Source organism: Uranotaenia lowii, chromosome 3, assembly GCF_029784155.1.
Source record: "Uranotaenia lowii strain MFRU-FL chromosome 3, ASM2978415v1, whole genome shotgun sequence".
Classification (NCBI taxonomy): domain Eukaryota; kingdom Metazoa; phylum Arthropoda; class Insecta; order Diptera; family Culicidae; genus Uranotaenia; species Uranotaenia lowii.
In genome coordinates, this window is record NC_073693.1 from 15406075 (window position 1) to 15433246 (window position 27172).

Below are 27172 nucleotides of genomic sequence, written 5' to 3' on the forward strand. Positions count from 1 at the left end.
TTTTTTTCTGCCCCCATTCAACTCGGATCTCGATACGCAATGATCGATAATTATAGACTTACAGAACCGGAGCCAACGGTGACCATCGGAACCATCCGCAAAGTTCACGCAAAATTCCACCGCACCGGCTCTTGTTCGTCATTGATGCAACATGGCGGCTAACAAGCTTTACCCTAATGATCGTTCAGCATCATAAACCAGTGCCAGTGTTCATTCAAGCAGGGAAAATGAGCTTAAGTACGAAAACTGATCATGAGTCGAGCTATTTGCCTTATCTAAAATTTAAGAAAGGTTGATAAAAGAATCCCGTCCAGATGTAAAGAAGAAAACACTTTTCAGGATTCTTTCAACGCAAAATGTACAGTTGATGTGAAAAATGGGAAGTTAGTAGGTAACCAAGAATAATTTCCAACTTCATTTTGCTTATTTGCTTTATAAAATGGATCTTTTACGAAGTAATTAAACTGACTAATCCTAATTAAATTAGCCGGTTAGAACTACCATGAAAATATTTTTCTGGAAAATTAAGTTAACAAATGTCTCTAACCCATTTGGACCACTTAAGTTAGTTAAAACCATTTTTCCAACAGTTTTTTTGGTTTTTACTTATCTAATTTTAATTTTTTTAACCATATTTCTATAGATGTTCCAACTCTTTATTTTTCATATTTGAAATTTTTCATACTGTTGAAACTTAAATCATTTTTGTTTCTTTTGTGATTTTTTTTAATCTTCAACATTGTTGACCTTTTTGGCTATTTAAAATTTTGTGAAATATTTGCTATTTTCGCAGTTTTTGACCTTTCTGTTTATTTGTGCTTTTTGACAGTTAAGTTTTTTTGCCGTTTTTTTTTAAATATTTTTCACATTTTTAAAATTTGTAAATTTTATATCATTTCAAAATTTATGATTTTTTAAATTATTTTTCATTCTCGTTATCTTCCACATTTTTGACATTGCTTAAATTTTTGACAATCTTAAAATTTTTGCAATTTTCGACAATTAACATTTTTGAAATTTTTGACATTTTTGGCATTTTTGACATTTTTGACATTTTTGACATTTTTAACATTTTTGACATTTTTGACATTTTTGACATTTATGTCATTTTTGACAATTTTGACATTTTTGACATTTTTGACATTTTTGACATTTTTGACATTTTTGACATTTGTGACATTCTTGACATTTTTGACATTTTTGGCATTTTTGGTATTTTTGACATTTTTAACATTTTTGACATTTTTGATATTTTTGGAATTTTTGTCATTTTTGTCATTATTGTCATTATTGTCATTATTGTCATTATTGTCATTATTGTCATTATTGTCTTTATTGCCTTTATTATCATTATTGTCATTTTTGTCATTTTTGTCATTTTTGTCATTTTTGTAATTTTTGTCATTTTTGTCATTTTTGTCATTTTTGTCATTTTTGTCATTTTTTGTCATTTTTGTCATTTTTGTAATTTTTGTCATTTTTGTCATTTTTGTCATTTTTGTCATTTTTGTCATTTTTGTCATTTTTGTCATTTTTGTCATTTTTGTCATTTTTGTCATTTTTGTCATTTTTGTCATTTTTGTCATTTTTGTCATTTTTGTCATTTTTGTCATTTTTGTCATTTTTGTCATTTTTGTTTTTTTCCACATTTTTGTCATTTTTGACATTTTTTACATTTTTGACATTTTCAACATTTTGGACATTCTCAACCAGTAGCTCGACCAGTGCGGACGTATTGTTCTCGCCGCAGTTTCGAAGTCTTTTGTTTCGACAAATCGGAGTGTATCAGAATGGGGGGGGGGGGGTTGTCAATTGCCGAAATTGCAGTTCTCGGGGGTTGCAGTTCTCGGGGCATTCCAGCGTCGACCGAGATTAACGACGTGACGACGCCATCTTTTTTCATCGAAGGACCACGTGGTTGAAAAAATTAATCAATTGTGAAAAGTGTTCTACAAAATCTAAATTGGTTTCGCTCTCCTCTTGACGTCGCCATCTTTCTTCAGAGGAAAACCACGTGTTTGGACAGCGGGCGGTGGAAACAAAAATTAAAAGAAAAATTGTGAGTTCTTTTTTCATTCTTCCTTCACTTTACTACTTCTATTTTTTCCCTACATTTGTTATTGAACTTATTTTGCATCGCTCATATTTTCAACACGGAAGACATCCGTGTCTCCGTAAGAAAATATGAGCGATGGCGGGGGGTTAAACCCGTCTTCGGTGGACGAAGAGGAAGGTATGTTCGAGAATGAAGAGCATCTGGAGGATTCAGATGATGCTGGTCCCTCAAATGCTAATCATTCTCGGACGACTGTTAATTTTTCATCACCCACAGCTGACAGTGTAGCACCCCGGCTCCGAACCTACACAGATGGTTCGTCTTTTTCTGGGCCATGGGTGGTTTTCACCCGGCCCAAAGCTAACGGTAAACAGCTCAACGTAGTGCAGATCACGAAAGATCTGGCTAGATGGTCCTCCGTAACCAGCGTGACTAAGGTGCGACCCAACAAGTTGCGCGTTGTCGTGGACAATCGAAAATCCGCTAATGAAATTGTTGCCAGCAAATTCATTACCTTGGAGTACCACGTCTACATTCCGTCTCGAAACGTAGAGATAGAGGGCGTGATCTCTGAAATGAGTCTGGAGGCTGGGTACGTTAAATCCCACGGCGTTGGTAAGTTTAAGAGCCTTGATTCGACTTCGGTCGAAATCTTGGATTGCCGACAACTCAACACTACCACCGTCGTAGAAGGAGTTAAAAGGTACTCGCCTTCAGCCTCATTTCGAGTGACCTTTGCGGGAACCGCCCTCCCTCACTACGTCTTGATTGACGGAGTTTTGAGGCTTCCTGTGCGGCTCTTCGTGCCTCGCCCGATGGAATGCAAAAATTGCATTAAATTGGGGCATACAGCTTCCCATTGTTGTAGCAAGAAGCGTTGCCCCAAATGCGGGGAGGTTCATGGGGATGGAGCGTGCTCAGCAATAGAACAGAAATGTGTCTATTGCGGGGGCTCACCTCATGACATCTCTTTGTGCGAGGCGTTTAAGAGCCGCTAGGATAGTCAAAGGCGCTCTTTGAAGGAACGATCAAAACGTTCCTATGCCGCCATACTAAAGGGCGCGGCGCCGCCGATCCAACCTCAGTCCTCAAACATCTTCTCAGTGCTGCCAGTTGACAACGAGGATACAACAGATGAGGAGAATCCATTTATTTTCGTAGCAAACTCACGAAAGCGTGCTAAAACGAATATCAAGACCCCAGGATTCCGAATAAAATCCCAACGGTCAGCCCTACAACCAACATCACCAAGAAAGCGATTGCTACAGAAAAGAAGAAACAAATTCCTCCTGGATTCAGCGCGACCTTTTCACCACAGAATAAATCAACAGCAGCGGGGACCTCAAACGCCCCCATTACTGATGCAGTTTGCCAAGAATCAACTCCTCAAGCGGGACTTTTTAAGTTTTCTGACATCCTCGATGGATTTTTTTCGTTTTTCAACGTATCTGAATCTATAAAAAGCATTATTAGTGTAATGCTTCCTATTGTAAAGACACTTTTGAAGCAATTGATGCAAACTTGGCCCCTTCTTTCAGTGTTTATCTCTCTCGATGGCTAATTTACGCCCAGAGGTCGGAGATATCACTGTTATACAGTGGAATTGTCGTAGTTTAATCCCTAAATTGGATCCGTTCAAATTCCTTCCTTATGAAACTAGTTGCAATATTTTTGCCCTTTCTGAAACATGGCTTTCTTCTCAATCAAACATCTCATTCCACGATTTTAATATTATCCGTTTGGATCGCAACGATTCTTATGGAGGGGTGCTTTTGGGGATCAATAAGTGCCACTCCTTCTATAGAATCCACCTCCCTTTATCAGGAGGAATTGAAGCTGTTGCATGTCATACAACTATAAGAGGTAAGGACTTATGCGTTGTCAGTTTGTACTGGCCTCATAGAGTTGCAGTGGATCGAAATCACCAAGAGGATCTGTGCTCAGTACTTCCTGAGCCAAGGTTGATCCTGGGTGACTTCAATTCACATGGAACTGTCTGGGGAGAACAAATTGACGATAGTCGTTCTACTCTTATTTATGACATTTGTGATAGTTTCAATTTAACAATTTTGAACACGGGTGAAAAAAACACGGGTACCTAAACCTCCTGCAAGACAAAGTGCAATTGACCTCTCACTCTGCTCAAACTCACTATCATTGGATTGCCAGTGGAAGGTAATCTCTGATCCCAATGGTAGTGATCACTTACCAATCAAAATAACAATCACCAATGGGGCCAGCACTTCAAATTCAACATATATGGCATATGACCTTACAAGACACATCGATTGGAAAAAGTATTCGGACAAAATAACAGATGCCATTGATTCTATGAATGTTCTACCTCCTTTGGAGGAGTACCACTTTCTTTCACGTTTGATCCTTGAAAGTGCACTTTGTGCTCAAACAAAACCCATCCCAGATTCATCTGTTCTTCGAAGGACCCCAAATCCATGGTGGGACCAGCAGTGTTCCAAGCTTTATAAGGACAAATCAAAAGCATTCAAAGATTTTCGAAAACATGGAACCCTTGTCCTTTTTGAATCATATGTTTCCCTTGAAAATCAGTTCAAAAAATTGATCAAAGGGAAGAAAAAGGCATATTGGAGAAATTTCGTGGGTGGTTTATCACGGGAAACATCCTTGAGTACTTTATGGAAAGTTGCACGAAGCATGCGCAATCGATCATCTACAAATGAAAGTGAAGAATATACACATAGATGGATATTCAACTTCGCACGGAAAGTCTGTCCAGATTCTACACCTGTGCAAAAAATAATCCGGAACGTGCCTCCTGATAGGTGTGGTCTGGATTCCAGCTTTTCGATGGTCGAATTTTCACTTGCCCTCCTCTCTTGTAACAATTCAGCTCCGGGAATTGATAAAATCAAATTTAACTTGTTGAAGAACCTTCCGGACGCCGCAAAATTTCGCTTGTTAAATTTGTTTAATCAATTTTTGGAGAACAACATTGTTCCTCAAGAGTGGAGACAAGTGAGAGTTATCGCTATACAAAAGCCCGGAAAACCAGCGTCCGATGCGAATTCGTACCGTCCAATAGCGATGTTGTCTTGTATACGCAAATTGATGGAGAAAATGATTTTGTTTCGTTTGGATAAATGGGTAGAAACAAATGGTCTCCTTTCAGATACTCAATTTGGGTTTCGAAGGGGCAAAGGAACAAACGATTGTCTTGCTTTGCTGTCTTCAGAGATACAAATGGCGTACGCAAAACGTGAGCAAATGGCTTCAGTGTTTCTAGACATAAAGGGAGCTTTTGATGCAGTCTCAATAGAGGTGTTGTCAGACAAGTTGCACTCCCGGGGTCTGCCTCCTTTATTGAACAACATCTTATACAGCTTGCTTTGTGAGAAACATCTGAACTTTGCTCACGGAGATATTGCAGTTAGAAGAACCTCTTACATGGGCCTCCCCCAGGGTTCATGTTTGAGTCCACTTTTGTACAACTTTTACGTAAGTGACATCGACAGTTGTCTCTCTGAAGGCTGCACTTTAAGACAACTTGCAGATGATGGCGTAGTATCTGTAACAGGTGATACTGAGTCACATCTGCACAGACCTTTACAAGATACTTTAAACAGATTGTCTTCCTGGGCTTTGGGGCTTGGGATCGAGTTCTCTCCAGAGAAAACTGAGTTGGTGGTTTTTTCTAAAAAGCATAGACCAGCTCAACCACAGCTCCAACTTCTTGGCAGAACGATCACTCAATCGAGGTGTTTTAAGTACCTTGGGGTTTGGTTTGATTCCAAATGTACCTGGAGAGCACACATTGAGTATCTGAAAGGAAAATGCCAACAAAGAATCAATTTTCTCCGATCAATCACTGGCACCTGGTGGGGAGCCCATCCGGAAGATCTTTTAAAATTGTATCGAACAACTATTCTTTCAGTGATGGAATATGGTAGCTTTTGTTTCCAGTCGGCTGCCAAAACTCACCTCATCAAACTCGAGCGTATCCAATACCGTTGTCTTCGCATCGCTTTGGGCTGTATGTCCACAACGCACAACATGAGTCTTGAAGTTTTGGCAGGAATACTTCCTTTGAAAGATCGATACAATCTACTATCACTTCGGTTCCTCATCAGGTGTGAGGTCATGAACCCATTGGTGATCGTTAATTTTGAAAGGTTACTAGAGCAAAATCTTCGTACCAGATTTATGTCTATATACCGTGTCCTCATGTCAATGCAGGTAAACCCTTCTTCGTACTCTTCAACTCGTGTTTTCATCCCAGACTACGATAATTCTTCTGTCCAGTTTGATTTGTCTATGCAGCAGGAAATTCGTGGAATCCCGGATTCGCATCGCCCACTTCAGATTCCAAGAATTTTCGAAGCTAAATATAGACACGTCGATGCTGACAAAATGTTCTTTACCGATGGGTCTCTAATTGAGGAATCAACGGGATTTGGAGTTTTCAACGAAACAACTAGCGCCTCTTATAACCTCCAGTCACCATGCTCTGTATATATAGCAGAGTTAGCTGCTATTCACTGGGCCTTGGACAGCATCGCCTCACGGCCTGTTGGGCACTACTACATTGTAACGGATAGCCTAAGCTCAGTTGACGCAATACGCTCAATACGACCGGGAAAGCACTCGCCGTTCTTCCTAGAGAAGATACGGGATATTTTGAGTGCTTTAACAAGACGTCGCTTTTCCATCACCTTTGTTTGGGTTCCCTCTCATTGCTCGATAGTGGGCAATGAGAAGGCAGACTCTCTGGCAAAGGTGGGGGCGACGGAAGGCGACACGTATCCACGTGAAATCGTCTTCAACGAATTCTACTTCTTGGTACGAGGGAACTCTCTTGTCAACTGGCAGCGCAAATGGAACGAGGATGACAAGGGTCGGTGGCTCCACTCGATTATCCCAAAGGTAAGCCTTAAACCATGGTTCAATAGATTGAACTTGAGTCGGGATTTTATTCGTATATTTTCCCGTCTCATGTCCAATCATTGTTCCTTAGACGCGGTACTCTATCGTTTTGACATTGCTGGTAGCAATTTGTGTAGTTGCGGCCAAGGTTACCATGACATCGAGCATATTGTTTGGTCGTGTGGCGATATGGCTGGAGATTCAACGTATCTAATCAGTGCAGTTTGAGGGTAATACGCTATTGAAACATGGCATGAAGAAATTTGATTGTTATATAAAGCCAAGAAAATTTAAAAATTCAAACAAGATTTTTGTCAGTTTTGTTATAATATATTGAACTTTAATTATTGTGCGTACAGATTCTGTGAACATTAATTTAAATGGTTTTTCTTTCTTATTCATCTGGAAATCGGAAATTCAACTAATTGAAGCTTTTGGCAAAGTTGTTAATGATAAGATATTGGAATAAGAGACAGATTCTGAATGCCCATATCAAGGCAGGTTAAATGCCTATATCAAGAAAAATAGATTAGTCTTATAATTTTTTTACTTTTCATCATTGAAACATCAAATCTACGCTCAAATCACGATCTTACAGCGAAAAAAGAAGAACTTTATAATGATCCGATGAAAATACGATATGAACAAAATATTACCATGAAAAATGGCCATATGGCATACCTAATTATGTGTCTTGCAAAAAAACTAGTGATGTAAGAAATTTCACCAAAATTTCAGCTTTGACGTATCCGTTTCTACCATTTTCAATCAAATAATATCAAAATATTACAAGTGTAAATGAAATATAGCTAAAAACATAAATATGCGCATTTAGCCCGCCAGTTTCGGAAATCGGCGATTTTGACTTCTTTTATTAAAAAATTATTTTCACAAAAACTGTTAGAGATTTTAACAGAAAAACTGCTCTAACGTATGTAAAACAGATGTCCGCTCATGTGTATAGAGTTTTCAGACTCATATCTATTGGAATATGGGAGAAAATGAGTCCTTTCCTTAATATGCGCATATAGCCTTCCTCTCCCCTACTCTTGTATTTGAACTAGCCAACTGAGCAACACATATCGCAAGCCCATAGATTTGTCTTTGTCATATTTTGTCATTTTTTCTTCATATTTGCCATATATTTGTAACACCTTCTTCATTATATTTTAGGATTTTTGTCATTTTTTTTTAAACTTTTGTTATTTTACTGTCGTAATTGTCATCATTTTGTAATTTTTTTTACATGTATTTGAAAGTATTTTGTTATCTTTTTATTTCATGCTTTATAATTTTGTCAGATTTTTGTTATTATTTTGTCAAATTTTTGTCATATTTTTTTGAGAACTTTGTCATATTCTAGCCCATTTGTCTTATTTTTTTCAATTTAATGTCAAATTTTTGCCATATTTTTACCACCTTTGAAATATTTTTTTTATAGTTTTATATATGTGTCAGTTTTGTTATTTTATTGTTTATTTTTTTTATTACTTTTTCATTTTTGTAAATTAGTTGTCAAATATTTATCTATATATAAGTTCTGTCAGGTCATTTTATTGTCAAATTTTGATTATAATTTTGTCATATTTTTTCACATTTGTCATAGTTTTGCTTTTTATGTGAAATTTTTCTCATATTTTTGTCTAATTTTGTAATATTTGTTATATTTTTCGGTATAATTTTTTCAGCACATTAGTCGTGTTTTATTCAAAGTTTTGTCATTTGTCATTATTTTGTTTGTCATATTTTTGTCATAGTGCTTTCAAATTTTTGTCCTTTGTCAAATTTTAGTAATAGTTATTTATATTTTTACCACAGTTTTATTATATTTTTGTCATTATTATTTTATTTTTTAACACTTGTCATATTTCTGTTTATTTCTTTCAGTGCTTTTCTGCAGTTTTCTCAAAATTTTTGTTAAATTTTTGTCAATCATTTTTCATCTACTTTTTGAGCCCTTTTACTAATTACCTATATTGTGGATGATTCATGCGATTTTCAGTTATTTACTGCCCTTTGAATTAAACGGAAACCACCATCTTTGATTTAAAGATGGCGTCGAACAGCCAAATTCGACTTCTACTTATTGAGCCCTTTCATCGAATACCCAGATGTGGGAGTTTCATGCTTTTCAGTCACTTCCAGCATTTTAAAGTTGAATAGAAGGGGACATATTGGATTTCAAGATGGCGTCGGACAACGAATTCCAACTTCTATCCGTTCAGCCCCTTCGCCCTATACACATATTGTGGCACCGGTCGTTTATTGCCAGTTAGATTTTGTTTCAATTGAAAAAGACTGACACCGCGTTATTTGTGAAAATCCACGCTAAAAAACCGTGCATTTTTCATTACCAACACAGAAACGGCAATGATAATTAAATAAATAAACTTTTGAAAAAGATTTTTTTATAATTATCATTTGCGATAAAAAATATCCCAGAGAATATCTTCAGTGTATGTACGGATGAACTGGATGAATTGGAGCGATCGAGCCGGCTCTTCGCAAGAAAATTCGCTTGCACTGTGGCCGGTCGATGTTTTTTTCAACGTGTTTCAATGAGAAGCGGATTTTCGCGCGAATTAAAAATTCGCTTCGCACTTCGCTTCGCGCTCACTGTGAATTCGACCTAAAGGTATGAGCCGTTTCAAATAAAGAATTGTTAAAAAAAAAAAAACATTTTGGACATTCTTGTCATTTTTTACATTTTTTGAAATTTTTGACATTTTTGACATTTTTGGACATTGTTGACATTTTTGACATTTTTGTCATTTTTGTCATTTTTGTCATTTTTGTCATTTTTGTCATTTTTGTCATTTTTGTCATTTTTGTCATTTTTGTCATTTTTGTCATTTTTGTCATTTTTGTCATTTTTGTCATTTTTGTCATTTTTGTCATTTTTGTCATTTTTGTCATTTTTGTCATTTTTGTCATTTTTGTCATTTTTGTCATTTTTGTCATTTTTGTCATTTTTGTCATTTTTGTCATTTTTGTCATTTTTGTCATTTTTGTCATTTTTGTCATTTTTGTCATTTTTGTCATTTTTGTCATTTTTGTCATTTTTGTCATTTTTGTCATTTTTGTCATTTTTGTCATTTTTGTCATTTTTGTCATTTTTGTCATTTTTGTCATTTTTGTCATTTTTGTCATTTTTGTCATTTTTGTCATTTTTGTCATTTTTGTCATTTTTGTCATTTTTGTCATTTTTGTCATTTCTGTCATTTTTGTCATTTTTGTCATTTTTGTCATTTTTGTCATTTTTGTCATTTTTGTCATTTTTGTCATTTTTGTCATTTTTGTCATTTTTGTCATTTTTGTCATTTTTGTCATTTTTGTCATTTTTGTCATTTTTGTCATTTTTGTAATTTTTGTAATTTTTGTCATTTTTGTCATTTTTGTCATTTTTGTCATTTTTGTCATTTTTGTCATTTTTGTCATTTTTGTCATTTTTGTCATTTTTGTCATTTTTGTCATTTTTGTCATTTTTGTCATTTTTGTCATTTTTGTCATTTTTGTCATTTTTGTCATTTTTGTCATTTTTGTCATTTTTGTCATTTTTGTCATTTTTGTCATTTTTGTCATTTTTGTCATTTTTGTCATTTTTGTCATTTTTGTCATTTTTGTCATTTTTGTCATTTTTGTCATTTTTGTCATTTTTGTCATTTTTGTCATTTTTGTCATTTTTGTCATTTTTGTCATTTTTGTCATTTTTGTCATTTTTGTCATTTTTGTCATTTTTGTCATTTTTGTCATTTTTGTCATTTTTGTCATTTTTGTCATTTTTGTCATTTTTGTCATTTTTGTCATTTTTGTCATTTTTGTCATTTTTGTCATTTTTGTCATTTTTGTCATTTTTGTCATTTTTGTCATTTTTGTCATTTTTGTCATTTTTGTCATTTTTGTCATTTTTGTCATTTTTGTCATTTTTGTCATTTTTGTCATTTTTGTCATTTTTGTCATTTTTGTCATTTTTGTCATTTTTGTCATTTTTGTCATTTTTGTCATTTTTGTCATTTTTGTCATTTTTGTCATTTTTGTCATTTTTGTCATTTTTGTCATTTTTGTCATTTTTGTCATTTTTGTCATTTTTGTCATTTTTGTCATTTTTGTCATTTTTGTCATTTTTGTCATTTTTGTCATTTTTGTCATTTTTGTCATTTTTGTCATTTTTGTCATTTTTGTCATTTTTGTCATTTTTGTCATTTTTGTCATTTTTGTCATTTTTGTCATTTTTGTCATTTTTGTCATTTTTGTCATTTTTGTCATTTTTGTCATTTTTGTCATTTTTGTCATTTTTGTCATTTTTGTCATTTTTGTCATTTTCAAATTTTTCACATTTTAGACATTTCAGACATTCTTGACAATTTAAACATTTTTGAATTTTTTTTTTTATTTTTAACATTTTTTACGGTTTTGACATTTTTGACAATATTGTCATTTTTACATTTTTGACATTTATAGCATTTTTTGTCATTTTTTGACTTTTTTCGCGCATCCCGGGAATATGAAACATTGAAGTGAGTTTTTCGAATTTTCGAACTTTTGCATCCTTCGACCCAAAACGCCTCAGTTTATACCTTCATTCTTCAGTTGCCTTCTCTGAATCTTTAAATACGAATCCATTATCACCATTTTTCTTAAGATAAATCGATTTGTGCAACAGACGCGCGGTTTACAAATTCAAAAGCTTAGCAGGCTTTTCTTTTATAAGAGGTGTTTGAGCTGTCGACTTTTATAACATAAGACGAAAATCAGTTCCAAATTTCTAGTTTCATTTGTTATCAAATTGATTGTTTAAAAACCTTTCCAAAAAATTTTAAAATTCTGTATATTTGGCAACGTTGACTCTAGGTAATCAAAGTTCTCTTAAAGCATCGCAACGACACCTTTGACCCGTCGTCGTAAGCTCCAGTCCGCAGGAGTCTGGTTTTTTTCTGTCCATCCATCAGCCAGTCAGTCAGTCATCAATCGATTGTGTGCGCTCCATGTTGTCCGTTCTTGGCCGTCGTCCGACATTCGTTTCGCCATTTCAGCACATCATCAGAAGCAGCAGCATAAAGGGAGACCACTTGCCATCCCCAGCTAGTAGAATAGTGCTGCAACCTTGGAAAAACAAAATATTGAAACGCCATCGTGTGAACAAGTTCCGCGGATAACCGTATACAGTGTTGTTCCGGGATTCTCGTGTGACGGACAATCTCAAGTGTGTGGATAATATTCTGTGCTGTTCTTTGCTTCGAGAACCACAAGATGTGTGAACGGCCACTGGGCTTAGCTGCAGAAGGCACATTAACTGCTTACGAAATTGGCCACGAAAAGACTGCGTTTACGTCACGCTTTTACGCCCTTATCAGTCGTTAAGCTGGCGGCCATTTGAGAGTGATGAAGAAGTGAAAAGGTGCAATACCACCAGCCACAGGAGGCCGAATACCATTTGCTGACTCTTCCGGAAGGACCGCGCGTCACTTAACGTCGGGACATTCCGAAGTGTTTGTTGTGTTTGGTGTTTCTGTACTGCTCGAGCTTTCTCGAACTGGTTCCCTTCTGTGCTGTGCATTTTTTGCGGGCAGCTTTTCCTTCTGCTGTAAATAAGAAAAAAATATTCCAAGTCTTGGAAAATGTATATACCTATATCTTGCAACACCGAGAACGAGTTCGAAATTTCCTTCCTCTAAGATAATTGCACTCACGTGCAGCAGCAGCTTGGGAAAAGTTAATAGCATTCGCAAGTTGCAGCCACATTCTGCACCGCTTCGTTGAAAATTTGCTAATAATAATAGTAATGGTGAGTACATTTTTCTTATTTCCTCTTTGGTCGACTTTTAGTATGGATGGGGTGATGAAATCGGGGACCACATTTCAAAAGACCGTATGTGACCAAAGCAGTTTTCACGTGAGAGATCTTTTACGAATACAGCAAAAAGGACCTTTTGGAAATTTAGAGCCACCACATAAGATAGGCATTGATCTTTGTTGTAACCTTTTCTTCCCAACCATCGATGGGATCAGGTTGGTTGGAAACAGTGAAACAGAACAAGATGCGTGCGGAAAATGGTAGAAATACCTATGTCTTCTGGAAGACTACTGCGCAGTCTAGAGGCGGGTTCCTCAACTATCACCTGTCTTTTTTACGTACACGTTTAGAAAGTTTTGCTCGTTTCAGTGTAAAATTTTAACGTTTTCCTGTGTGCTTTTTACACTGCCCATCTGTGTAAAAATAACACTATTAAGTAAACAATTCAAGAAGAGGATAATATCTAAAAAAAACTAGTATGAAATACACAAAATCGGTAGAGCAAAATTGAGATAACGCGATTCACAAAAACTTGCAGTTATAAAAATACGAATTTGACCGCCATGTGTTTCGAAGACTCGCAAACGCGAATCGGGCTTTTCTGATCCGAGTTTTGATGTCTTTCTTGGTACCACCATCAGGCGTAATCTGGCTACCAAGATACTGGAAGCACTCCACATTCTCAACCTATTGTCCAGCTTCCACGAAATTGGAACGATTTCCTTTGTTGATTTCCATCGACTTGGTCTAAGAATCCAAGTGGGCGAAAGGTTTCAACCGACACCGGGTTATTCTCCCCAAGCGTGCAGTCAGCGAGTGAATCAGTCGGTCGTCCAAGTAGTGTGTGTCGTTCTCCCCGGTAGTTCGCGATCCGGGTGCTCTCCGGTGCTGCTTCCGAGCTTCAGAGCTTCGAACAGGTGTAATTTCTCGTTAACTTCTAAAACGAGAAATTACAAAAGAAATTTAACCAGAGAAAAACGGTAAAGAAAGGCGAGCATCAATTCACGTTTAACAAAATTTCATCAAACTTTCTTGAAAATCAAGTAGTTTGTTAGTTATCCAGTACGGAAAAAAGTGGTTAAATGAGTAAACTAAAATATTCTGAGATATTTCGCGAGCCGTAAGGACAGCTTGATCATGTTCACAATTCCAAGTGGGTTGAGAGGACAGCCAGAACGAATCGATTGAAATTTAAAGCGCTTTGAGAGGACAGCTTGAAAGTAAAAGGCGGTTTGAGAGGACAGTCTGATCATATCGATAGAAATTTCAGGCGAGTTGAGAGGACAGCTTAAAATTGAAAGCCTAGTTGAGAGGACAGCCTGATCATTTCGATGAAATATCATGCGAGTTGAGAGGACAGCTTGAAATTGAAAGGCGAGTTGAGAGGACAGCCAGAACGAATCGATAGAAATGTCAAGCGCGTTAAGATGACAGCTTGAAAGTAAAAGGCGATTTGAAAGGATAGTCTGATCATATCGATAGAAGTTTCAAGCGCGTTGAGAGGACAGTCTGATCATATCGATAGAAATTTCAAGCCAGTAGAGAGGACAGCTTAAAATTGAAAGGCGAATTGATCATACGAGGAAATTTCAAGCGAGTTGAAAGGACAGCTTTAAACTGAAAAGCGAGTTGAGAATACATTCTGGTCATATCGATAGAAATATCATGCGAATCGATTGAAATTTCGAGCGCGTTGAAAAGACAGCTTGAAAGTAAAAGGCGATTAGAGAGGACAGTTTGATCAAATCGATAGAAATTTCAAGCGAGTTGAAAGAACAGCTTTAAACTGAAAAGAGAGTTGGGAGGACAGCCTGGTCATATTGATAGAAACATCATGCGAGTTGAGAGGACAGCTTGGAATGGAAAGGCGAGTTGAGAGGACAGCCAGAATGAATCGATAGACATTTCAAGCGCGTTGAGAGGACAGCTTGTAAGTAAAAGGCGATTTGAAAGGACAGTTTGATCATATCGATAGAAAATTACAAGCGTGTTGAAAGGACAGCTTTAAACTGAAAAGCGAGTTGGGAAGACATTCTGGTCATATCGATAGAAATATCATGCGAGTTGAGAGAACAGCTTGAAATTGAAAGGCGAAGAGGACAGCCAGAACGAATCGATTGAAATTTCGAGCGCGTTGAGAGGACAGCTTGAAAGTGAAAGGCGATTTGAGAGGACAGTTTGATCATATCGATAGAAATTTCAAGCGAGTTGAAAGGACAGCTTTGAACTGAAAAGAGAGTTGAGAGGACAGCCTGGTCATATTGATAGAAATATCATGCGAGTTGAGAGGACAGCTTGGAATGGAAAGGCGAGTTGAGAGGACAGCCAGAATGAATCGATAGAAATTTCAAGCGCGTTGAGAGGACAGCTTGAAAGTAAAAGGCGATTTGAAAGGACAGTTTGATCATATCGATAGAAAATTTCAAGCGAGTTGAAAGGACAGCTTTTAACTGAAAGGCGAGTTGAGAGAACAGCCTTATGATATCGATAGAAATATCATGCGTGTTGAGAAGACAGCTTCAAATTTAAAGGCGATTTGAGAGGACAGCCACAACGAATCGATTCAAAATTTCAAGCGCGTTGAGAGGACAGCTTGAAAGTAAAAGGCGAGTTGAGAGGACAGTCTGATCATATCGATAGAAATTTCAAGCAAGTTGACAGGACAGCTTTAAACTGAAAAGCGAGTTGAGAGGACAGCTCAATCATATCGATAGAAACGACAGCTTGAAAATGAAAGGCGATTGAGAGGGTAGCCTGATCGTATCGAAAGAAATTTCAAGTGAGCTTGAAATTGAAAAGCAAATCAAGAGAACAGCTTTGATATCCTATCGAATTGATAATCATGTGGGTTGAGAAAGCAGCTTAAGATAAGATAGATGAAATGAGAGGACAGCTTGAGATAAGATTCAGCTATGAAGCGAGTCGAGAGGACTGCTTGAAATTTGAAAAAATTGAGAGGTCAGCTTTTCATATCTTATCTTATTGCAAATCAAGCGGTTTGAAAGAACAGCTTGAGATGAGATTAAACTATGGAGCTAATCGAAAAGACAGCTTGATATTAAGAAAAAGTATGTCGAGAGGACAGCTTGAAATTGGAAGGCGAGTTGAGAGAACAGCCTGATCATATCGATTGAAATGTCAAACGAGTTGAGAGGACAGCTTGAAATTGAAAGGCGAGTTGAGAGGACAGCCAAAACGAATCGATTGAAATATCAAGCGCGGTGAGAGGACAGCTTGAAAGTAAAAGGCGATTTGAGAGGACAGTCATGAGTTTGAAACTTGTAATAAGAATGAACCATACAGTTTATGTTAATTGATCCAAATTAGAAGCGAATTGTCAAAATAGCTTAGAATCGTCACATTTTTTTCGAAAGGACAGCTTTTCGTTTAAAAAATAAAATAGATTAAAACTGAAAATGAAAGAACAATTTGAGATATGAATAAACTATTAAGCGTTTTGAGAAAGCACCTTGAACTTTTTTTTTTTAATTTCAAGTGAGTGAATTTCCACTTGAAAATGGAAATTATGTTGAGACATCGAGTCTAGAGGATAACCAGAAGAAATAGTTTCAAATTTCAAGTTAAAAAAAATGATAATGTGCAAGTAGAATGGAAAGTATGAAAAAGACTGAATACCTTGATCACAGCTGTAGTTTCTGTTAAAATTAATTATCAAACGAGTTGCGGGGGGGATGTGTGAATGGTTTAAACCAACACCGGGCCATTCTCCCCAAGCGTGCAGCCAGCCAGTGAGTCAATCGGTCGTCGAACAAGCGAGTCAAGTAGGTGCTGCTTCCGAGCTTTCGAGCTCCGGACAGATCTGCAAACCAAGCAACCAAAATTCTTTTTGAACGAGTTCTAAAAGCTTAATCAGCTCTCAGTTTCTAGAGAATTCTTATCAGCCCAAAATTTAAGTTCTTGAACGAACTTGAAAGCTTTTCACGGTGTCTGAAGAGATTGTTATACAGCATTTAAAGGAATATCTAAAACCCCTCCACAAGCTAAAAAAATCCGATTTTTTTAAAGTTTCAAACAAGCTCTTTACGATACTTTCATTGTTCGTATTTTCTGATGCACGATGCTTTGAGTTTAGTCCATTCACGAAAGTCACTGCGCGTTTCTTAAATCAAAACAAACCACCTTGGGGCCGCAACATCGCAAAACGCTGACAAATCATAATACTAATCAGTTGTTGTTTTTCCCCCATCATTTTTCGTTCCCGAAAAATTATCTTCCTCCAGATTGTAAACAACCACGAGTGAAATTCCATCCACTCGATGATCCGACGGCCACCCATACACGCTCAATAGCAAAAAAAAACAAGAAATCACAAATCCGCACCCCGCTCTGATTATTGTCACTGGGCCCAAGTTCAGCAGAGGCAACCGAACCACACTACATCTCACATCGCAAGGTTGCTCTCGCTTGCTTACGAATTCGCCTGGAGCAGCGCGATAAGAGAAGGAAGCACCCGAGATCCTGACCCAAGAGATGGCATCGGCATTGAAGGCAGGCCACAAGGCGGCAGCCGCGGTAGTGACGGCCTCGTCCGGGGCCACTAGTCCCGGTGGCGGTACCGGCACCGGCGCCAAGTTTAACTGGATGGCCCACGTCAAGTACGAGCATCTGATGGCCGGTGTGTCCGGTGGAGTTACGTCCACGATTCTGTTGCACCCGTTGGATTTGATTAAGATTCGATTCGCAGGTGAGTCCGGGTGCTCTTATCACCTTTAACTGATGCCGTTTTGAGTTATTAAGCTTTCGAACAAATTATGAGTTTTAAAGATTCAAAACTCTAGCAGAAATCATTCAATACTTAAAAACGAAAGATAAGATAAACCGACGGCAGTGGAGATTGTTGATTCTCTCTAGGTCACGTCTCTCTATTGAATGATGATGATAATCAGACTGTTTTGAAATTTCAGTTAACGACGGCCGCACGACAACCGTTCCGCAGTACAGGGGCCTGACGGGCGCATTCTTGACCATCTTCAAGCAGGAAGGGCTCCGTGGTCTGTACAAAGGTGTCACCCCCAACATTTGGGGCTCCGGAAGCGCCTGGGGCTTCTATTTCCTGTTGTAAGTGACTTGTCATAAAGTTAAAGTTTTGTCGATTTTTAACATTCCACCTCTTCCACAGTTACAACACCATCAAAACGTGGATCCAGGATGGCAATGCAGCTCAACCTCTGGGACCGGCTCTACACATGCTGGCGGCAGCCGAGGCCGGCATCCTGACGCTGGTGATGACCAATCCCATCTGGGTGGTTAAAACGAGGCTCTGCTTGCAGCTGGATGCTCCCGGCCAGAAGGGAAGCTACGCAGGAATGATGGACGGGCTGAAGAAGATTTACCGCGCTGAAGGAATTCGGGGATTGTACAGTGTATGAAAGACTGCAAAATCTTTTCTATCGGACTTTCGAGATCGATTTTTTAAATTTGTGTTCATTGTTTTTGCAGGGTTTCGTACCTGGAATGTTTGGGGTGTCGCATGGAGCGCTCCAGTTTATGACGTACGAAGAGATGAAAAACCGATACAATCAACATCGGATGCGACCCATCGATGCAAAACTGGTAAGTTTATTCAAAACTTGACAACCCATAACAAAAGGGCTTCGATTTGTTTATCTCATAATGATATGATAGTCCAGCTCGCGGTTTGTGCACGATTTGTATTTAGCAGATGACTGCTGAACAAACAGCATTGATTAGCACTTAGCTGAGTAGAGGAAATCAGTTGAAATAGTAAATTATTAGATATCGGTTGCCTAGAAACAAGACTATCCTAGTTATAAGGTAGAACACGTCAAAAGCAATATTCAAAATATTTATCATATCCGAGATATGAGGCAGTGTATCAAAATTCTCACGACAGCGTCCATTTATATAACTTAGCGATCAGAATAGAACAAAATTACTTTACTCCGGACTACGAGTAGAAAACGCTGCTTGAAAATTTTAGTACGTAACTTTGGTCAAGTGATATGACGGTTTACAGGAAAAAGATCCATTTTGCGCTGACTTTAATTAGTTGGTAAGACAAATCGATGTTTTATTGAAAGATATTGTTAATGCACTTGTTCTTAAAAAAAACTGGTACTAAATGGTACTCCAGAAGCTTAAGTGAAATAAAAAGACGTAGAGCCAAACTTTACACACAATTCTTAAGAACGAAATGTTCAAAAATTTGGTATAAGTACAAAGTTGTAAGAAGCGAATATTCGCGAAAAATAAATAAAGCTAAGAACCAATCCAAGACAAGCTGGAAAGAAACAAATCTAACGGAAAAGGTTGAATAAGTCAAATAGTACCACGACAGATTCGGTCTCTTCAACTGCGTTGAAGTCACAGACGAAAAAGAAATAGCAGAGAAGCTCAAAAACTCCTTTATTGATAGAGTTATGGAAATTAATAACAGCATTACGGCAAGGTCTAATAGCTACGTAGGTCAGAGAATGTACAACAGTGGAGAATTTCACACATTCGAAACAATGAATAGTCAAGATTTTAACGATATGAAACCCACAGCCGGTATCAAAAATGTCTCCCTAAAAAAATTTAAGGATTCTTTGTCGGTATTAGCCAACCTGTTGAGAAAAAAATGTTATAAACACTAGTCTTCAGTTAGGAGTAATACCTAAAACGTGGAAGTGTTCTACTGTAGTTCCCATAGAGGTGAAGTTTTATCGTCCTACAAAAACATGTTAAAAATTCAAGAAAAACTGCTAGAATTAGCAGTAAAACAGCTATTCTTAGGTTTTATGGAGTGTGGAGACATATTGATTGCTGAACAGTCTGGATTCAGGCAGCATTTTAACCGAATCTGCAGTTAACTTGATACTTCGAAATTGGAAGATTAACATTGAAAACGGAAAGAACATAGAGGTTGTGTTTCTAGACTTCAAGACTATTTTCAAACTATTGATCGGTTAGAAGTGTTGGTAAAAATTCGCATCAATAATGGTACGGTTCTAAGCTGGAGACGGTTCTGTTATTTGGAGAACTGAATGCAACGCACAAAATATAGTTCATCTTACTCGCGATACAGAGAAAATAACCTAGGAGTTCCCAAAGAAAGTGTGTTGGATTCCTTGTTATTTATACTGTTCATCAATGACATGAAAATGTGCTTGAATCCTGGCCGTCTCAAGCTATTTGCAAGATGATTCAGTCTCCTATAGGCGATGAAAGCCCTGACAAATTTGGGTGACGGTTTTGCATTAGTGCAAGTGGAATGCAGCTATAATTTCACCCAACTTTTGTCAGTTCCAAAGGGTTTTTCTTAAGGAGAAAAAGAAATTTTTTTTGCTTCCATCGCCCATTGGTGTGGAAATGACTTAGAATTGTCGTACAAAAAGCAAATGCTGACTTGAAAAATATTGCAAATATTTTGAAACACCGAAAATCATGTCTTAATCTTGGTTAAACCATCTGGATGATTATTGAAAATCGCACAATAGAGGTAAAACCTAAGTTATTAATCGATGGTTTTGAGATCGAAAGGGTTCGTCAAGTCATATATATACAAGTCGATGAAATGCTCGACATACTTCAGTGGAAGCCGCAAAATCATTTTCAGAACCTTGTTCTGAATCCTCTGGATGGTTTTCTTCCTCGTCGCGCAGCATTTAGACCAAATGGGAACTGCATACATTATTGCTGGTCGGAACACCTGTTTGTATATAAACATCTTATTCCTCAGACACAGTCGGGATTTCCTGTTGATGAGAGAATAAAGAGATTTAGTGAATTTATTACACTAAGATTGAATATCTTTAGTGTGATAAGTAAGATTCCGACCAAGTGTGAGTCTCAAGTACCCCATTAAAAGTTATGGAACGACTTTCATTAGGTTTAAAAATTGAGCTCTTGGCTTATGCGGAAACAAAATAAGCTGAGTTTTGGAAGCGTTAGGAGAAATTTTCCACGTTTTCAAGTAATTCAAAAAGGAATTTAAATTTGGTTGCAATCTATTGCGTACCACCCGTAAATTTCGACCTTTGGATGAAAGCAAAGTATCATCAGCAAATAATCTTCAGAAGTAGTAATAATTATAAAATTGGCCCAAGTATACTGCCCTGAGGGACACCAGCTCATGGGTGTCCTTGCAGAGCATGAATTTTGATAGCTTACTTGCAAAGTTCGACTAGTCAAGTTATTTTGAATAATTTTGGTGAGATATACAGGAATATCAAATCGAGCGAATTTAGCTACTAGAAGAGCAACACCAGTTGAATAAAGGGTGATACGGTCAAAATTTGGTCAATATCAACTTGCCGTATTTCTTTCAATTTTGCATTTAAAAAACCTGAACACCCCTCATTTTGAAGGTGTGTGTGTAGAATGTTGCTTCTATTTTGATTTTGGAATTCACTCTTCAGTTGTCAAAATGCCGTCCAAGGAAGAAGAGCAGCGTATCAAAAATTTTCTCGCGCATCCGAAAATCCGAGCTACTCGCACGTAAAGCTGGCAAAATCGTTAAAAGTTGCGAAATCAACCGTTACATGATAAACAAAATACGACGGCCAAAGCGCGATCCCGGAGGCTGTACACGACGATGCTGACGAAGTTTGCCTGCGTGGTAATGGACGACGAAACCTACGTCAAAGCCGACTACAAGCAGCTTCCGGGACAGAAGTTTTATACGGCAAAAGGAAGGGGAAAGGTAGCAGATATTTTCAAGCACGTGAAACTGTCAAAGTTCGCCAAGAAATATCTGGTTTGGCAAGCCATCTGTACCTGTGGCTTGAAAAGCAGCATTTTCATAGCTTCCGGGACTGTCAACCAAGAAATTTAGGTACGTGAAAGAGTGTTTGAATAAACGTCTGCTGCCTTTCCTGAAGAAACACGGTTGTTCCGTACTGTTTTGGCCGGATTTGGCATCTTGCCATTACGGTAAAAAGGCCATGGAGTGGTACGCCACCAACAACGTGCAGGTGGTTCCCAAGGACAAGAACCCTCCCAACACGCCAGAGCTCCGCCCAATTGAGAAATACTGGGCTATTGTCAAGCGGAGCCTAAAGAAGACCAAAAAAACTGCTAAGGACGAGCAGCAGCTCAAGGCAAACTGGCTTTCTGCGTCGAAGAAGGTGGACAAGGTGGCTGTACAAAATCTGATGGCAGGGGTTAAGCGTAAGGCCCGGCAATTCGGATTTGGAAAAGAGGAAGCCTAACTGAATATTTTTCCTGAATTTTATACTAATTAAACTTGAAAAAGAAATTTAATTTGAGTTTTTAAATAAACGATTTCACCGATTTACACGCGTTTTCCCTTGACCAAATTTTGACCGTATCACCCTTTAATCTTCAGATTTGCTAGCGTTAACCATATTTGTTACACTCAAAAGTTGATGTGTAGTAGAATGTCCATGACGAAAACCAAATTGTTCAAACGGCAACGATGTTCAGAGCTACTATATGAGAAGAGCCCATGATTTCAGTTTACCGAATTACGAGAAAAAAAAAAGAACAAAACGATCTGTTTTCTACAACGGTTTAAAAATGTTTAACAGAATATCAAAGACAGTTCAAACATAAACACTTTTAAGAAGCTGGCAATACAACACGTTAAACAGACAATTTGAAAAAATGACTAATCCTAAAAAGGATCATATGCTGATGAATCACTATCACAGAGAACAGACGTACAAGCTGACCCCCGAAACTTGTGTAAAATTTCCAACGATCGTTTTGATCCAATTTTTGTTTTTTGGCTGGGCCAGCAGATGTCTCCAAACACACCAAAGAGAACTGTCAAAACCAAACTGTGAAAAAAACAAAATTTTGATCAGTTTTGAACAGGTCGTATTAACTATTTGGCATGTTTCAAGAAACTTACTGTTAATGTTTCGTAACACTTTCATTCGGTTGCATAATGGAAAAATATCTTAAAAGTTAATCGCTATTGCCTTCAAGCTGGATGTGCTGAATTTTGGACAATCGGATGCAAAACTGACACTTGAAAGTAATCCACATTAAGATGTCTAGAATCAGTTCTGATGGGTAAAACTGATCGTAAAGAATGTTCCTGATTGACTGGATATATAGACGATCCGTCCTCTGACGATAACCGTTCAAGAAGTGCAAAAACTTATTGTAAAACTGTTTATTTCGACTTCCTCAGTAGTGCAAAAATAAAGGAATTCATAAAATTTTATCACCGGTACTTTTTATACGGTTTTTACCTATTAAGTTTTTTCGGTGAGTGAACAACTTTTTTTTTTAATTTTTAAATTTACGTAACGTTTCGGGTTACATAACTTTGGGGGACATCTGATAATGGGTGAAGAAAAGTAACCCGAAACGTTACGTAAATTAAAAAAAAGCTTCAAATTAACAAAAAAGTTTCACCCACCGAAAAAAGTCAATAAGTAAATACCGTATAAAATAAAGGAAGTGAAATTCTGTCCAGTCAAAAGTAACTCTTATTGCATTCATCTAGCAATAAATTAAACTCGTCTATTTTAGAGCGGCATTAGTTTTAATCATTAAAGATTTTATATACGATTACGCCTTTTCGAAAACTGGGCACTTGAAAATTTGATTAGTAACTTTTGAACGGGCAATAGATGGCACTGTTTCTAGTCAATTTTCAACGTATTTTTTGGATGTCAGCATTTGAAATTTTACACACTTTTTTGAAGATTTTTTGTTCGAGCTTGTACGTCTGTTCTCTGTGTCACTATATAGTGATAAAGATTTGACGAAATACCAGATATAAAATTGTACGGTGATGAACATACGCGTACAAGTCGTACAAAATTTGAAAAAAAAATGCATACAAAATAGGATAAACTGTCCTTCCCATTTCTAAAGAAGCAAATGAGTTGGAGGAAGGACCCAAACGGGCCTGTGGGACCATCCCAAATAAATTTAACGTGGTTAGTTTCGAATTTCGGGTCCTTGAACATTGTTCTCGGTGGATGACCTGGATTTTCCGAGATGGCTGCAAAGAAAATTAAATCGGCCTAATTTGCATTAGCTAAAAAAAAAGTAACCTCCAAAGCAGTTTCAATTCCTTAAAGGGTGTCCACGATGGAATTGCCACATGCACTATGGAATAGCTCTAACTTTTTAACCGTTGAGTAGAATTTCATGAAAATTAGGGTGGATTTGATTCATAGTGCATTGTTTACATCCTGCAAGTTTTTAAGTCCTGTGATCGAAACTCGCGGAAATGGAGTCGAAAGAACAGCTTGTGCGTGATAAAATTTTGCGCATTCATCGCGAGAACAAGGATCTCTCGCATCGTTCCATCGCTAAAACGTTGGGAATCGCGAATTCCGTGATGTCGCGAGTGATTAAGCGGTTCGAGGAACGATTGACCACCGATCGGAAGCCCAGAAGTGAAGGAAAATGTATTCCGTACAACACCAAAAACACAACCACGTAGTCTAGCGAAACCCGAACGCCGCCGTTCGAGATGTGCCTTAGAAGCTGTCCAGAAGGCCAAAACTAAGACTAGGCTTCGAACGTTCAAGGTACAAAAGGCCCCTAATCGCGACAAGAAGCAGAATAATTCCGCCAAAACCCGTGCCAGGAAGTTGTACCTTAACATGCTGACGGAAGTTGAATGCTGCATCATGGACGACAAAACATATGTGAAGGCCGACTTTAAACAGATCCCCGGCAATCTGTTTTTCACGGCCAAGGATAAGTTCAGCGTTCCGGAGCATGTCCGCACTCAGAAGATGTCTAAATTTGCGAATAAATTCCTGGTTTGGCATTCCATCTACACGTGCAGGAAGCCGAGTGCATCTTTCGTGATCCACGATGAACAGACAGGTGTACTTGAAAGAGTGCCTTCAAAAGCGGCTGCTTCCTCTTCTGAAGGCCCACAGGGTCCCAACAATCTTCTGGCCGTATTTGGCCTCATGCCATTACTCCAAGGACGTGCTGAAGTGGTATGCGAACAATAAGGTTAATGCCGTGCCGAAAATGTTCAACACTCCGGAGCTCCGTCCCATCGAGAAGTACTGGGCGATTATGAAGCAGCACCTTCCTGAACGACCTAAGGTAGTGAAGACAGCCGAGGAACTGAAGAAAGTATCAGTATAATTGCGAAAAACGGTTGATTCACAGGTTGTGCAGAATCTTATGGCTTGACCAAGGTGCGGGAATTTGCGTATGGACTGTAAATAAAATACGAGTAAAATGGTAAAATGAAGTTTAATAGTTATTTTTTAATCCTTGAAAATTTGATGGCAATCGGATGAAAACTCGAATTTTGTGAGTGGCAATTTCACGGTGGACACCATTTAGCGGCTATCTAACGAATTGTCAAGACCCCGTTACAAGACCCGCCTTCATCGATAAATCAAGCTTAGATATTTGATCGATTAGAACAATATTTTAAGAATTATGTTGAGTAGTTTGGTGCTGCTAAAAGTGTATTGATAACACTCACACCAGTTTTAAGATTTAAGGAGCTTCGTGATAAAGTTTAAATTTGCAAAATCGACTGGTTTCCCCCTTTTGTCACCTTTTATCAGCTTGTTAATCATTCTTTCTTTATCTCCCCCATTTCAGACCACCGCCGAGTATTTGACGTTCGCCGCCGTCTCGAAGCTGATCGCCGCGGCCGCCACCTACCCGTATCAGGTGATACGGGCCAGGATGCAGGACCACAACCGGACCTATGCCGGGACCTGGGATTGCATCGGCCAGACCTGGAGGTACGAACGGGTGCGGGGATTTTACAAGGGTCTAATGCCGTATCTGGTGCACGTCACACCGAACATCTGTCTGGTGATGTTGATCTATGAGCAATTCACCAAACATTAGGAGGGTAGGGTCGATGCTTGCTCCGCGCGCGTGTGAACTACATACTCGGGAAGATGTTCCGATGAGCAGTGTGCTATCTGAAGCAGGAAAACGTGATTCTCTTAAGCCGTGGGCTGTTTGTTTTGCTCAGCCCACATTTCCATTCACCTACTTTTGTACCCCACAACATTGCGATAGTTTGTTAAGACACTCAGTGGATATCATTTTATTTGTAAACTCATTGCTACAAAATCGTTAAATGTCATCTCATTCAATAATGCAAGAAAAAAAATCTACATTATTACTATTATTATTAGTCGAGTAAGGAAATGTGTCTCGTTCAAATTTTCAATGTAAGCAACATTAATGTTTAATCTATTTATGATTTATTTTTTGCTCCTCGGTTAAGGGTACTTTCTGTTAGCGGACTCGCTAGGACATACTTAATCTTTTTAATTTGACGCAAATTTTTAATCACTATTCTGCTTATCTCATGTTGCAAAAAAGCACAAAAAATATATATTGTTTCCATCGTTAGCCAGAAAAAAATAACACTCAAAATGATACACTTTTGAACTGACGCTCTTGTTTTTAATATTCTCGAAGTAAATTTCATAGTTTCAATTTTTGTTCTCTCCTACACTTTCGTAAAGGCGTAATGCTCTTTATATTTAAGCTAGGCTTCTACTTAACCCATAAGTACAAGACCGATCAATTCCAAACTGAAATATAAAAAAATACGAAAATAAATTATCAAAAAATACAAGAAAAATCGAAAAAAATCTGCGAAACAACTAAAAATAATGGATTGTTTTCTTTCTTTTCCTCCCCCTACCCGGCGCACCGCATCACCCACACAAATCCCGTTTCCCCCGTTTTTTACTCCTATAATTTCAGATACGAATCTTGGCGTGGCTTCTATAAGGGTCTAGGTCCAAACTTATTGCGGGTGACTCCGGCGACCATGATTACGTTCGTTACGTATGAAAATGTGTCGCGCTATCTGATGGACTTACGCAAACCCCCCGCCCATTGAGGCTGGGGCAAACCAAAAAAAAATGGAATAGCGTGTGTGAAGGTTTGAACGTTTGGTTTGAACTTTTTCAAGCTAGACCTATTTTAGCAAACTATTTGCGCACACACATCCGCGGAATCCGAAGGATTCTGCTTCTACCAGTTAATTGTTTTCCTTTAGAAACCAAACTTAGGTTTAGTACGATTTGATAAGCTTGGCTTAAGAACTAAGTCATCATCACACGGAGGTTTTCTTATCAAATAGTCCTCCGCATGAGATAGTTGTTAGCTTTAATAAGAAGAATTACGCTTTTGATAAGACAAATTCAGCAGGAACGCTCAGAGCAACCTAGTGCCATGCTGTATGTTCCTGGTGGTTTAGAAATTGATAGAATAGAATAGGTTGTTGATAATCGAACTTTACATTGGTTTTATTTTCGATAAAATGTATCCTGTTCCTATTGTGAAACTCTTTCTATTTTTGGATATGTTCATCCTCCTCCTAAATAATTGATTTGAAAGAAAAGAGATCCCTTTTTAACTTTGAAAAAAGGTTTAATTTAACAAACAGAACATAAAAGAAATAAAAACATATTTGAGTTGATCTTAAAAATTTTTGCTCAAAATATGCAGGAGATATTTCATCG

General features: G+C 37.8%; 1 protein-coding gene across 1 annotated transcript; it reads left to right on the forward strand.

Annotated features, from left to right (window-relative positions):
- Window positions 1-11899: 11899 nt before the first annotated feature.
- On the forward strand, window positions 11900-26943 carry LOC129756548 (mitochondrial folate transporter/carrier). Its single transcript, XM_055753456.1, has 7 exons — window positions 11900-12740; window positions 16991-17454; window positions 17675-17828; window positions 17890-18133; window positions 18210-18323; window positions 25278-25423; window positions 26409-26943. The coding sequence occupies exons 2-7, from the start codon at window positions 17241-17243 to the stop codon at window positions 26545-26547; spliced, it is 1011 nt and encodes a 336-aa protein (XP_055609431.1). The 5' UTR covers window positions 11900-12740; window positions 16991-17240; the 3' UTR covers window positions 26548-26943.
- The last annotated feature ends 229 nt before the right edge of the window (window positions 26944-27172 follow it).